Genomic DNA, 12,643 nt, shown 5'->3' on the forward strand with positions numbered 1-12,643 from the left:
CGATCGTGCGGTGAAGATGGCGAAGCACGGTATACCCCTGCTGCGGCGGAGGGATATAGGCGTCATCTACTAGAGTGGATACATCAATGATGCAAATATGGCGAGGGTTTAGCATAGAGCATGAAACGCGAGCGCCGCAACATTTAGGCACTTTGAGCTACTAGGGAACACTGGTGCATAGTAGCGACCCGAGGCATGGGACTAAAAATCACATTTATCATTTCAAGAGTGTGGTGGACAGCTAGTCGACGCAAATGCTTCAACGCCATCGAGCATCAAAACGTCGACTTCCCCCTCGTCACATATTAGCCCCTGGGTCTACAATCCATGAATATCTTCACAACATCTCCAACCTCCCATCCTCATTAGTAATCCTCTCATCCAACCTCCTCCCATCCCAATTCCATCCTCCCCTTCCATTACCCAACTCCGCTTCCACGACTCGGCCCCCATCCACCAACCTGATCTCTCTAGCCGATTTGGCAAATCCGCCACCTCGTGCCCACTCCAACCTCCCATTACTGTTAGTCAAACAATCATTTAGATCCAAATGCGACCGATGATGATGCCCATGCGTGTTACAGCATTCAGCTACCAGCGTACACCTCCCCTCCAAGAAAATCTCCCTCGAGCTCGCGCTGAAGTTCCCCAGCATCCCGCCACCAGCACGTTTCTTCTTTTTCTTCGAGTCATCAGAATCACAGGAAGAATCAGAAGAGGAACTAGAATGCGAGCCACGACGCGCCTTCTTTTCCTTCTTATCTTTCTTCCCCTTCTTCTTGTAAGCATCCTCAAGCATCGATCCCGCCACAGCTCCACCCACGCCTCCGAGAAAGCCGTGACCCATTTTGTGTCCGCCGTAGGCACCTGCTGCGCCGCCGGCTAGGGCACCCATTAGACCGCGATCGCCTTCGGCTCCTGGAAGTAAGGGTTGGCCTGTGGCTGGGTCTATTGCTACGGGAGGAGGCATGGCTTGGTTGGTTGCGGGATCGATGACGCCGTGCGGTTGTTCGTAGTGTGATTTGAAGGCCTCTACGCTCGCACCTCCTGGTGGACCGTAAGGGCCGGCGTACTGGCCATAGCCTTGGTTGGAGGATAGGGAGTCTGGGTAAGAGGGAGCTTGGTTGTAGGGATCGTTCTGCTGTTGGTTTCCGTACTGCTGTGTGTGTGGGGGTCCTTGAGGTGGCGGGCTGCCTGGGTACTGTTGGCCACTGTAGGGTTGCTGGGATTCGTAGCCTCCGTGCGGGTAGCCTTGACGTTGCTGGGCTTCGTACCCACCGTACTGGTTGTTGGTGGTCGGGTATTGTTGGTAAGCCTGGTCATTGGAGCCGTAGTAGCCCTGAGCAGTACCTTGCTGCTGCTGCTGCTGTTCACTATACTGGGGCACTTGGTAGTTCGGAGCCTCGTTGTATCCTTGGCCTTCGCCAGAGTTGTAGCCGCCGTAGTTAGATTGAGTTCCAGCCCCCTGGTGTTGCTGATATCCATATGGGTCCTCGCCACCTTGGTAGCCGCCATGTGGTGGGTAGCGCGTCATGTTGTCAGTACCTGCTCGTCAGTGGACAAGGAGGGCAGTGTGCTATGGCCTTGTCTTCGGAAGGACGATCGAGAGAGCATAGGTCCCTACTGATATACAGCTATTTAACAAGGCGGCTATCGATGCATGTTCAGCGGAGCTGAAGAAGGCGCAGGCAGCAGCACAGCCACGGCGATCATTGGGTGACGGCAGCTTTGTTCCGCTGCATCCACGTGATATTGATCATCGACTAATATCGTGTTCACTTTGACCATGCGATGAGTACAGCGGGCTACAACAGACGTAGTTGAAGACTTTACTGAACAGAAGTAGGAGTAGTGTGCCTGTCCTTGCCTGAACTCGGCTTTCCGATCATTTCGTCGAAACCCTGTTTCCCGAGCTGCTCGGGAACACTGGTCTAGGCAATGGCACGCTGCCATATCGAGTACGTACTGGTAGAAAAAGGTATAAGGATGGGGACAAGGTCGAAGATGAGCATTTGACTGTTCTACGTCGCTTGACACTGCATCTGCGGACTTTCTATTCACTATTCACTTCCTCCAATATGTCGAGCATCGGCACCCTAGCACGATCGACGATTAGAGCCAGACTACTTCCTATATCCTTTGCCAACTCAAGACGCTTCGCATCCACCCTCCCATTGACCATCAAACCATCGATAACAGAGCTCTCCGCCGGCAGGCTTGGCGAACGCAACCTTGAGAAGGCGATCCGCAGCCTCCACGAAGATGACCTAATCGTTGTCTCCGATGTCATACCACATGCACATCTCGACCAGCTGAACGCCAAGATGGTCTCTGATGCCCGGACCTTACAAGCCAGAGGCAAAGATATGCCATTCAATTACAACGTCGGCAACATTCAGCAGGATCCACCACCAGTAAAAGAGTACTTCGAATCGTCGATCTTCCTCAATCCCATTGCAAGCCAGATCACTACAAGCATGCTAGGTCCAAAGCCCAAGTGGACCTTCTGTAGTGGCAACTCAGCTATGCCTCCAGCATCCGTTTCTCCACCTCAAAGGCAACCTGTTCACGCTGATGCCGACTTTGCACATCCGACCCATCCTTTCGCACTGGTCGTCAACGTTCCCCTTATCCAATTCACGCCCGGGAACGGTAGTACCGAAGTTTGGCTGGGCACACATACTGGAGAACTATCTGGGCTGCAGATCCAGGAAGGTGCTCATGGCGAGCGAGCAAGTGGTCGGATACAGAAGCCCCTGCTTGAGCAGAGACGGCGGGCTAGAGGTCCTAGCCAGCCGGTGATAGAGAAGGGCAGTATCGTCATTCGTGACCTTCGGCTGTGGCACGCAGGAATGCCGAATACGACGCAGGACGTCCGAGTTATGTTGGCCATGAGTACGTGGACTGCCGCTGGAAATATAGACAAGTTGCTAACCAGGAAATAGTCCACTTTGCTCCCTGGTACAGGAATCCCATGCGCCTTGAGCTCGCCGAGGATCTCAAGCCTACCATCAATGCTCAATATGATCTTCAGGTTCCGGTGAATTGGGTTCGCCGCGAAGAGGCTGAGGCACGCTATCTTAATCGTGGGTTTGGCAATAGCTATGACTTCAACCAGACTGTATAGCATGCGTAGCAGCAGGGACTTGCGATTGTATACTAGCCCAGTGCCGTTCAAGATCGTCTATGATTCGCTCTACAGGCCAGCCTATGTGTCTTCTACTGTATCTCAGCCATCTAATAAGTCCATCCTGTCTTGGTCTCGCTGTCAGATGTCTCCCACAGAATGATATAGGTCCGAATGAGTTGACAAGGACTGGATCTGTGGCAGACGTGACTGCCAGGCCACAGACGCGAGCTGCATTATCCTCTAGTACGTCAATGTCACTGTTCATCGAACTTTGCAAGATGCTTGATGCAACCAAGTAGTATTGCTCGGTAGCCACGTAGTTCCCGCCAAGCATCCAAATGTTAGGGAAGACACTCAGGGTTGGATTCTCGCACAATGGCCGGAAATGTAAAGGGAGTGACTCTCGCCACTTTTCCAGCCGTTTGGACAGATCACTTGGATGATACAGTCTTGCAGACTTGCCAAAAGCACAGTTAATGACGTCGGCTAGTATCAGTGTGACAATATCAAGTTGATCTTCGTCCGTGACAACCTCGTAGCTCGAAGCATCGATATTATTTAGATCGAGCTTCAGAGCGCAACAATACATCAGTCCGTATGTTACGTCTTCCCGCAGATAGTTAAAAAAGCCAGCGCGCAGAAGAGATGGTCTGCCCAAGTCAATTGGCTGACTCCCAGCAAGTGCGTAAGCTCCGCTCAGGTGCCTGGATGGATCGACATCCTCAGCGAGTATCTCATACGAGCGGAGGAGACAGATCGCAGCCAGGATATTGGCATTACCTGTGGCTATCTCGCCTTCTGCAAGTCCTATCAGCATCCTCACACACTGGCCGTGGTACTGCTCCGCTGCCGTTCTTGCGGTGGCCACGCTAGTCTTGCTTAAATGCATGGCAGCGAATGCCATGATAGCGGCAAACAGTAGTCGATGCCCCAAGGCCTTACGGGGGACATGTCGGGCAAAGTGCCGTTCGCCGTCGGAGAGATCGTACCATGGTGCCAGATTCTTTATGTAGTGCTCAAAGAGACGGGCGACTGCTGGCGCCTGTAAAGCGAGTTGGGGGTCAAGTGTTGCATCGTCATTGTTGAGATGCTCTCCGGACTTGTCAGGCACGCGAAGACGGCGAAGTGCTGCCTCGACAGCCCGCTCGCAATATAGGTCCGCACGGGAGCAGCGCAGACAGGTCGGTCCTTGCTCGTCACATTTTACCTTCCTGCGGCGGCAGGTGAGCTGGAGTAGGAGTCAGTAGGGCGCATCGACACATAACCTAACCTAGTCTCATTGTTACTCACGCATGCTGCAGCGCTCAACACTCGAGGCATACAGTCGTTGCGAATCGGAGTGCCGAGCACAGCCCGTAAGAATGGTCAACGCCTTGGGTGGTCCGAGCACTTTGTTTACCTTTTGAGACAACAGCAGTCTCGTCTAATCCATCACCACGAACCAGTGGTTGCATCGATCCCCGTCATCGGACGGCAATGCATGCTCGCCTCAACCACTTGCAACTGCGCAGCGAGGTCATCAGCTCTGACGATAGATCTTCTCCCTCCAAGTCGCGTTGTCATCTCACTGTAGCAGACCATCATCCATGAATCTGTCGATTACCTTGAGCTCCGAGCTATCCCCTCAATATTGCATACCTTACTAATTCGAAGGACAATCATCACGAAATCTCTACCGTCAGAGCAGAGTGACTGATTCTCGTATGCGCGAGCTTCCCCACTGCTGAAGCATATTGGTCAGTGCCGAGGATGATGTGGCGGCTCATATAAAACCACAAGGCTTTCCAATATACTTCTCCTTCCCCTGCTCTGAATCGAAAGCTCATAGCATAAATCAATTCCGCCATATTCTCTACTCAAGACACAACTATGGGGTCTCAAGGCTTGCCGTTGAAGACGAACGGCATCTTCCACAGTTTGCCTACCTTCTCTCCAGATGTCAAAGGGTTGACCGCGATTATCACTGGTGCGAATGGCATCTCAGGCTTTCACACCATGCGTGCACTGCTGGACAGTCCAGAGCGCTGGACGAAGATCTGGGCAGCATCTAGACGACCGCCACCAAAGGAAATGATGGCCTTGTTGACCGAGGACCAGCGCTCCAGAGTCGTGCATGTAGCTTGTGATTTTCTTTCTAGTCCAGAAGACATTTGCAAGCAGTTGCAGGAGAAGAACGTCTCTGCCGACTACATCTTTGTAGGTATCGGCCACCTGGGCTTGATCTTCGCGAACAGAATACATATATCAGCATGAGACGAGGCGAACGTGAGTGTGTGAGTGTCCTGACTGACACTGTGGGTCGACTAGTTCTACTCGTACGCACAGCCCAAACCAAAAGCCGGTACTGCAGCGTGGTCAAATGCCCAGGAACTGGTTGACACAAATTGTAAGCAAGTCTTACCGGACGGTTGTCTACTTGATATTAAATGACCGCAGCTGCACTCTTGAAGAACTTTCTTGGTGCTCTCACTCATGCCAAGATTACGCCGAAGCGCTTCCTACTACAGACAGGAGCGAAGAATTACGGTGGTCATATCGGTAGGTGGCATACGATATATCACTCTCCGAAGCCGTCCAGCTTATCATCTTGGTATAGGCCCAGCTCGAACACCATACGCTGAATCAGACCCTCGTGTGACACTGGAACCCAACTTCTACTATCCACAAGAAGATCTTCTTTACCAGTATTGCAAGGATCAGCAGATTCACTGGAACATCATCTGTCCTGCATGGGTAAGCGATACACATTGACATGTGCTCACGGATCCCCCGCTGACATTCAGTCTTTCAGATCATTGGCGCCGTCAACAACGCAGCCATGAACGCTCTGCACCCGCTCGCCGTCTACGCAGCCGTGCAGGCCCATAAAGGCGAGAAGCTCAAGTACCCTGGCGACTACAACGCCTGGCTAGCACTTGGTGAGCATAGTACGGCCTACTTGACGGGCTACCTCAGCGAGTGGGCAGTCCTCGAGGACAAGTGCAAGGACCAGAAGTTCAACTCATCTGATACTTGCCCAATCCCCAATAACCGGTTGTGGCCCGAGCTGGCTCGGTGGTATGGTGCGAAAGGCTATGAACTGCCCGAGCTTGACGAGAGCAAGCTCACTGTGCTAGATGCCGGTGATGTACCTACACCACTCGGCTATGGCCCATCACGCAAGTTGCGCTTCGCATGGACATTAACGAACTGGGCTCAACAGGAAGAGAACCAGAAGGCTTGGCAAGAGATCTCGGCGAAGCATAATTTGACGCATAATCCTTTTGAGGATATCCAGGCACATTTTGAGTTTGGTGACTTCGCCGCTTGGGGTCCTGCATTTGCGCTGTCGATGAACAAAGCTAGGTATATGGGATGGACGGGACATGTGGACACGCTTGAAAGTCTGCACATGGCTTATACTGAGTTGAATAAGCTAGGGATGTTACCGCCGCCTGTCGAGAAGGCTCGGCCCCTGATCTAGCCCGTTCAGACACTCTTCGTAAGAACAAAATCGTCTCAATAATGCATGCCCGCTGTCGACCGCGGTCACCCCTCGGGTACAGATAAAATCCAGGAAGCCTCAACACAGATAGAAATAAACATCGCCCACGACCTCACACTTTGCCTGTGTCGATCCTTTACCGGCATCCCAATTCATCGCCGTGCTACCAGGAGGATTGTACAGATTGCATGCTTTGGTACTGTTGGTGACCTGCATATAACGTCTGCAACTTATGAACGGGTCGCCGTTGAGGGCACTCAGATCGAACCAGATCGTCATCTTACCCCCATAAGGGTTGACCGTTTGCGAGTACTCGACCTGATAGATGTTGGAAGGATCCATCTTGGCACTTTTACCGAGCTTGAGAGATACGCCACCCGTCCCATTTATGATTGCTCGAACCGCTGTGTCGTACGTCGAGCCCGACGTGATAGGATACGTACCAAGAGAGTCGCACGGGTCATCGAATGCCGCAAAGTTGTCCTTACCGCCGACGCTGGTATGTACGTAAACAGTATCAAGGCGATTGTTGATGACGTGGCCAAGCTGTGTGAGACAAATTGTTAGCTCTTTTGCCTCAGGGTGGAGACTACTAGCAGTACTTACAACTCCTTGTCCGCCAAGTGAGCCTACAGGAGGAAGGACTGACCCACTCGAGTAAGAACAGACCGCGGAGCTTGTAGTGGACATGGGTGCCACGGTCGTGGTATCTGGGGGTGCAAAAGTGGAGGAAGATAGATTGGACGAATTGTCGCTGGATGCTGAAGTAGAAGTTGCAGTAGAAGCTGCAGGAAGAGTAGTAGTCAGACTGGAAGTACAAACTGTCGTAAAGGTTGTCGACACAGTTCTCGTGACAGTCGTAGTGGAGGTCGAATGTGCAATCGACCCAGAAACAGCAGTGCCGCGTGGAATCAAAGTAAAGGCAAGTCCAACTCCACTTGGGAGGTTACGACTTGCTGTAGGCTTCGTAGTGGGATCTGGAACAGGCCTTGAGATCGTAGATCCACTGATATCCCTGACAATGTGAGGCTGCTTGCCTTTCTTCAGATGATAGCCGGAAGCATATGCCAGTGGTTCTGGGCCTCGCTTCACGTCCTCGTGCGGATGAGCGCTTTCGACCGGCGAAAGCATTGGATCGAGTTGTTCAGTAGTCATGGCCGGCATGGCACTGGCAAAGACCAGTATGGCCGCGAGTGTGCGTAGCAGGAACATGATGTCTGATGCGCACGAGTACGTCCCACTCGTCACGACTGGTTTTTTGCTTGCAAGTGGTCGAGAATTGTGGTATCGAAGGTTGTTTGATAAGATAATGGATTCTGGCTGAGACCTGCTCAGTCGATTAACGACAGTGGTGCTGGTTGATGGCAAAGCAAAGACTGGAAAGGATTGTGCATATAAGTACTTGGTCACATGTGACATCCGCTCCCATCTGATCAGGGACCAGTATGCAAAACATGTGATATAAGAACATCTCCGTTAGTCCACATTCGCCCCGAGCATTGTTCTTGCCGCTGGTGAGACGAATCATCTGATGAACCAAGATCGGATGTCCCTTGCGGGCAGATCGACCTCCACCAGAACTATACAAAGATAGCTTACCGTCCAACATCAGCCACCAACCATAGTAGACGTCTGACCCTTCATCACCTTAAGCCACTCTCTATCGTTTGTGGCTCGCTCCAGATACTCGCTCAGCTTCCCAGGGACCAAGTTCGTCCGCTTGAGGTCTTTCATCCTTGCAAGAAACACAACCAGGTGGGCATCAAGAGCGGTAGGCAATTGAGTGCCAAAGAGCCACGTCTGTCCAGGTAGCAGCATGTTCTCGCACTTTTCTGAAAATGCGGAGGCTCGTTTTTCGTTGAGCTTGATGATATCTGGCTGGACGCCGTCGACTTTCATATCATTTGTGCTGGAGGAAGCTTAGAGAGCGGCACGCGGAGAAGTCGTGATATCGCTGGCTGCGGGTACTTACATGCCAAGCTTATACTCCAGCGCTTTGCGATACTCAGGACTGATGTTCGAGTCTTCCATTCGACCCCGGATAACGTTGGCTTGCCCCTTCGCTCTGTCTGGCTTATCTCCAAAGGACAAGGAGAAGTAGTTGATGTCATGGAGTTCCCCAAGCAGATCGATGATCGTCTGTTTGTGCTTGGAAGGCATCAAAGTCGGATATCGTTCCGCAATATAGTACGTAATGTCTAGACTGTCCGTAATAGGAGTATCCAGAGATGATGATGTGAGAGCTGGTACCTGGCCCTTTGGGTTGACCTTGACGAGGAAGTTTTCTTCTAGCTGAGCGCCCTTCATAATGTCGAGACTCTGCTCGTCCAGCTCCATGGCCGAGCTGGGGTCCAGTGGCCGACCCGTCACGGCATATGTGTATCGGACCATAATGGAGCAGATAGAGTAAGGGTGGTGATAGAGTATGTATCTGGTCGCAGCCATGATGGGCAGATTATAGATGACAGGATGCTGACGGTACAGAATGGTGAGCAGGGGCCTAGGAAAGGCAGATCTCAGGCCTTATATACTGGTCCAGTGCACTAGTGTCTAAGGTAGGTCACGGTAAGCCATCTCGACTATTAGCCTTTCTCTTCGCATGCTCCTCATACCCTCAAGGTAGGGCACGCATTTGCCAGGCTATACCCGCTGCTCTCCCAATACCGATCTGACCCTTGGTGGCATTGGGCGTGATCTACACAGTCCATGCACATTATTGTAGTGAAATTGGAGGACGATGTCACTGACTCTATGGTAGTAGGGCTGAAAAGCGGGACGGAAGCGTTCCTGCCTGCCCCCGCCACGCCACGTTGACCCTGTCGTCACTTTCCGATGCAAGTTTGAACGCGCAAGATCGTGGCTTTGTAAGGCTGCAGCATATGCCCAGCAATAAACAAGTCTCGGCCCAAAATCTTAGCAGATTTGCTGTCACAAACATCGCCCAACATGAACGTCCTGAAACTGCAAAAGTGGGTGGTTCACCAAGACCTAGAAGATTATCACCATTGCTGATTCAGTAATACCAGGAAATACCCTCAATTCCAGCAGTCCGACATATACGGCCTGACCGATGCCTTCCGTAAGCTCGATGTAGATGAGCGAGGATGGGTGGACGAAGGCACAGCGATCAAATCAGTGCAGAACACCGAGCGACAGCCATACGATGTGGTACGCCAGGCATTGAGAGAGGTAGAGCTCGGTAGCTCGCGGCATGTCGAACTGGAAGACTACGTCGACCTCATCTCACGTCTGCGTGAGGGCAGCCAACAACAACAGCGCATCAGCACCGGACCGCAACGATCACGTGGCCTTAGTACTGCTGCGGATGGAGGAGCGGGAGGAGCACCTCAAGGCGCCGGTCATGCCAGCAAGAGCAGCCATGGTGGAGGACGCATCACAGTCGGCGGTGCTACCGGTAGTAGTCAGCACACCATCAACGAGGACGAGCGGACTGCTTTCACATCACACATCAATGCCGTGCTTGCGGGCGATGCTGACATCGGACACCTCCTTCCATTCCCGCTCGAGACGTTCGAGATGTTTGACGCATGCAAGGATGGACTACTACTCGCCAAACTCATCAATGACAGTGTGCCGGACACGATAGACGAGCGCGTACTAAACAGAGTCGGCAAGAAGATCAAGCAGTTGAACGCTTTCCACATGACGGAGAACAACAATATCGTTATCGAGTCCTCCAAGGGCATAGGATGCAGTGTGGTCAACATTGGCTCGGGAGATATCATTGAAGGCCGAGAACATTTGATCTTGGGTCTGATCTGGCAGATCATCCGACGTGGTCTGCTCGGCAAGATTGATATCAAGTTACATCCAGAGCTGTATCGTCTATTGGAGGACGGTGAGACGCTCGAGCAGTTCTTGCGATTACCGCCAGAGCAGATCTTACTGCGATGGTTCAACTATCACCTCAAGAATGCCGGGTGGCAGAGGAGGTGAGATGCACTAGTTCTGCTTTGATCTACGAGCGCTGACAATTTACAGAGTGAAGAACTTCTCGGCCGACGTAAAGGATAGCGAGAACTACACAGTTTTGCTCAACCAGCTTGCACCAAACACCTGCTCCCGCAGCCCTCTCCAGACGTCAGACCTCCATCAGCGTGCCGAGCAAGTCCTGCAGAACTCGGACAAGCTCGACCCTCCATGCCGCAAGTTCTTGACTGCCAAATCTCTCGCCGCCGGCAACCCCAAGCTCAACCTTGCATTCGTCGCCAATCTATTCAACAACCATCCTGGTCTTGACCCAATCACGGAAGAGGAGAAGGCAGAGATTGAGGACTTCGATGCAGAAGGAGAGCGTGAGGCTCGCGTGTTCACCCTGTGGCTCAACTCGCTGGATGTCAAGCCACCCGTTGTATCATTCTTCGACGATCTCAAGGATGGCGTCGTGTTGCTACAAGCATACGGCAAAGTCATCCCAGGCTCAGTAAACATGCGACACGTCAATAAGCCACCAGCAAATGCCATCAAGGCTGTCGGACAAGACGAAGACGAAGCATACCTCACCATCAAATCTGGCATGAGCCGCTTCAAGGCCGTGGAGAACACAAACTATGCCGTGGAAATTGGCAAGCAAAACCGCTTCTCCCTCGTCGGTATCCAAGGCGCAGACATCACAGACGGCCAACGAACCCTCGTCCTCGGCCTAGTCTGGCAACTCATGCGCCGCGACATCACCAACACCCTCATCTCCGTCGCCCAACGTATGGGCAAACGCGAGATCACAGACCCTGACATGGTGAAATGGGCGAACGACATGTCACAAAAAGGCGCAGGCAACAAATCACAAATCCGTAGCTTCAAGGACGGCTCGCTCGCTACTGCTATCCCATTGCTTGACGTCCTGAGTGGGATGAAGAGTTCGTACGTGGATTATGATCTTGTGGCCGGTGGTAAGAGCGATGATGAGAAGTATCAGAATGCTAAGCTGGCTATTTCGATTGCGAGGAAGATGGGGGCGACGATTTGGTTGGTGCCGGAGGATATCACGGCCCTGAGGAGTCGGTTGATTGTTACGTTTATTGGGAGTTTGATGGCTACGGCTGAGAAGTTGGGTTGAGTCGTCAAATTGGCGGGAGATGTGCTTGTGATGGCAAACGAAACGTATCAGATGACCATACTCTATTGAGATGATTTCTAGGGATGCAGGAACGCGTCAAGCTCATATCACCATGAAATGGTTGCCCACAGAGTCATCGACTAGTGCCTGGCTTGATCACAGAGTCCTTCCATGTTGTTTCGGGACCGAATACCATACTTAAGGTAGTCAGTGCGCAGATCCAGGCGATTGGCTGGCAGACGTCGGCTTCATCTTTGCTCTGAGCTATACGACTCGAGGTAAGACCTCATTCTATGACTATGCACAACGCGTTCGCGTCAGCCGTACGGTCATTGTAAGACTAAAACGTGGGTGGTTGAGGTAGGATATATATACTAGCGAGACTGTCCCGCCCTCTTCCTTTGCCTTATCTCTCTTCCTCTCCCTCTCAGCATCGCAAAAAGCACTACTCGCTCCTACAAAGACAATACTTCAAGCACTGTCTCTCCAACATGAGCACCTCCGCCTTCTCCCCTCATGACCCATACCTTCTCAAAGCAAGCGGCCTCATCGGCGCCTTCGTCACCCTCTTCGGCACCGCTATCCTCGTCCGCCCTTCCTTCGGACTCTCAGCATGGAAGTTCATCTCGCCTACCGCATCCAAGGACAAGCAACTGGCGCTTGATCAGTTCCGGCTTTTCGGTGTTCGGGAGGCTTTCCTAGGGACCGCACTAGTGACTTGTTGGTTCCTAGGGGAGCCGAAAGTGCTGGGATGGTTGATGTTGGCTACGATTCCCGTGGCGGTTGTGGATGGGGTTGTGCAGAGGAGTCAGACGGGGGGTGGGGAGTGGTCCCATTGGGGACTTGTGCCTGTTGTTTTTGGGTTGGGTGGGGGTTTGTTGGGATGGTTCGAGCGGATGATTTGAACTGGAGGACTTTGAGAAGCATCAAAGTTGGGGATGCTGCGTATGTT

General features: G+C 52.3%; 7 protein-coding genes across 7 annotated transcripts; 4 read left to right on the forward strand and 3 right to left on the reverse strand.

The window, feature by feature from the left end:
• Nucleotides 1-337: 337 nt before the first annotated feature.
• LTS14_008393 (uncharacterized protein) lies at nucleotides 338-1,534 on the reverse strand (the record flags this gene model as incomplete). Its single annotated transcript, XM_064841081.1, has 1 exon — nucleotides 338-1,534. One exon carries the CDS (start codon nucleotides 1,532-1,534, stop codon nucleotides 338-340), a length of 1,197 nt encoding a protein of 398 aa, XP_064691341.1.
• Nucleotides 1,535-2,078: 544 nt separating this feature from the next.
• Nucleotides 2,079-3,127, forward strand: LTS14_008394 (uncharacterized protein; the record flags this gene model as incomplete). The annotated part of the gene is made up of 2 exons (XM_064841082.1): nucleotides 2,079-2,895; nucleotides 2,946-3,127. The coding sequence occupies 2 exons, from the start codon at nucleotides 2,079-2,081 to the stop codon at nucleotides 3,125-3,127; spliced, it is 999 nt and encodes a 332-aa protein (XP_064691342.1).
• A 1,872-nt stretch (nucleotides 3,128-4,999) lies between these two features.
• LTS14_008395 (uncharacterized protein) lies at nucleotides 5,000-6,593 on the forward strand (the record flags this gene model as incomplete). Its single annotated transcript, XM_064841083.1, has 5 exons — nucleotides 5,000-5,326; nucleotides 5,438-5,516; nucleotides 5,567-5,668; nucleotides 5,727-5,863; nucleotides 5,922-6,593. 5 exons carry the CDS (start codon nucleotides 5,000-5,002, stop codon nucleotides 6,591-6,593), a joined length of 1,317 nt encoding a protein of 438 aa, XP_064691343.1.
• Nucleotides 6,594-6,692: 99 nt separating this feature from the next.
• On the reverse strand, nucleotides 6,693-7,826 carry LTS14_008396 (uncharacterized protein; the record flags this gene model as incomplete). The annotated part of the gene is made up of 2 exons (XM_064841084.1): nucleotides 6,693-7,160; nucleotides 7,221-7,826. 2 exons carry the CDS (start codon nucleotides 7,824-7,826, stop codon nucleotides 6,693-6,695), a joined length of 1,074 nt encoding a protein of 357 aa, XP_064691344.1.
• Nucleotides 7,827-8,222: 396 nt separating this feature from the next.
• Nucleotides 8,223-9,059, reverse strand: LTS14_008397 (uncharacterized protein; the record flags this gene model as incomplete). The annotated part of the gene is made up of 2 exons (XM_064841085.1): nucleotides 8,223-8,523; nucleotides 8,587-9,059. 2 exons carry the CDS (start codon nucleotides 9,057-9,059, stop codon nucleotides 8,223-8,225), a joined length of 774 nt encoding a protein of 257 aa, XP_064691345.1.
• A 501-nt stretch (nucleotides 9,060-9,560) lies between these two features.
• On the forward strand, nucleotides 9,561-11,691 carry fim1 (fimbrin; the record flags this gene model as incomplete). Its single annotated transcript, XM_064841086.1, has 3 exons — nucleotides 9,561-9,583; nucleotides 9,641-10,567; nucleotides 10,617-11,691. 3 exons carry the CDS (start codon nucleotides 9,561-9,563, stop codon nucleotides 11,689-11,691), a joined length of 2,025 nt encoding a protein of 674 aa, XP_064691346.1.
• A 491-nt stretch (nucleotides 11,692-12,182) lies between these two features.
• LTS14_008399 (uncharacterized protein) lies at nucleotides 12,183-12,596 on the forward strand (the record flags this gene model as incomplete). The annotated part of the gene is made up of 1 exon (XM_064841087.1): nucleotides 12,183-12,596. The coding sequence occupies one exon, from the start codon at nucleotides 12,183-12,185 to the stop codon at nucleotides 12,594-12,596; it is 414 nt and encodes a 137-aa protein (XP_064691347.1).
• Nucleotides 12,597-12,643: the final 47 nt, after the last annotated feature.

This window comes from Recurvomyces mirabilis, assembly GCF_035927965.1.
Source record: "Recurvomyces mirabilis strain CCFEE 5264 chromosome Unknown scaffold_25, whole genome shotgun sequence".
Taxonomy (NCBI): Eukaryota; Fungi; Ascomycota; class Dothideomycetes; order Mycosphaerellales; family Teratosphaeriaceae; genus Recurvomyces; species Recurvomyces mirabilis.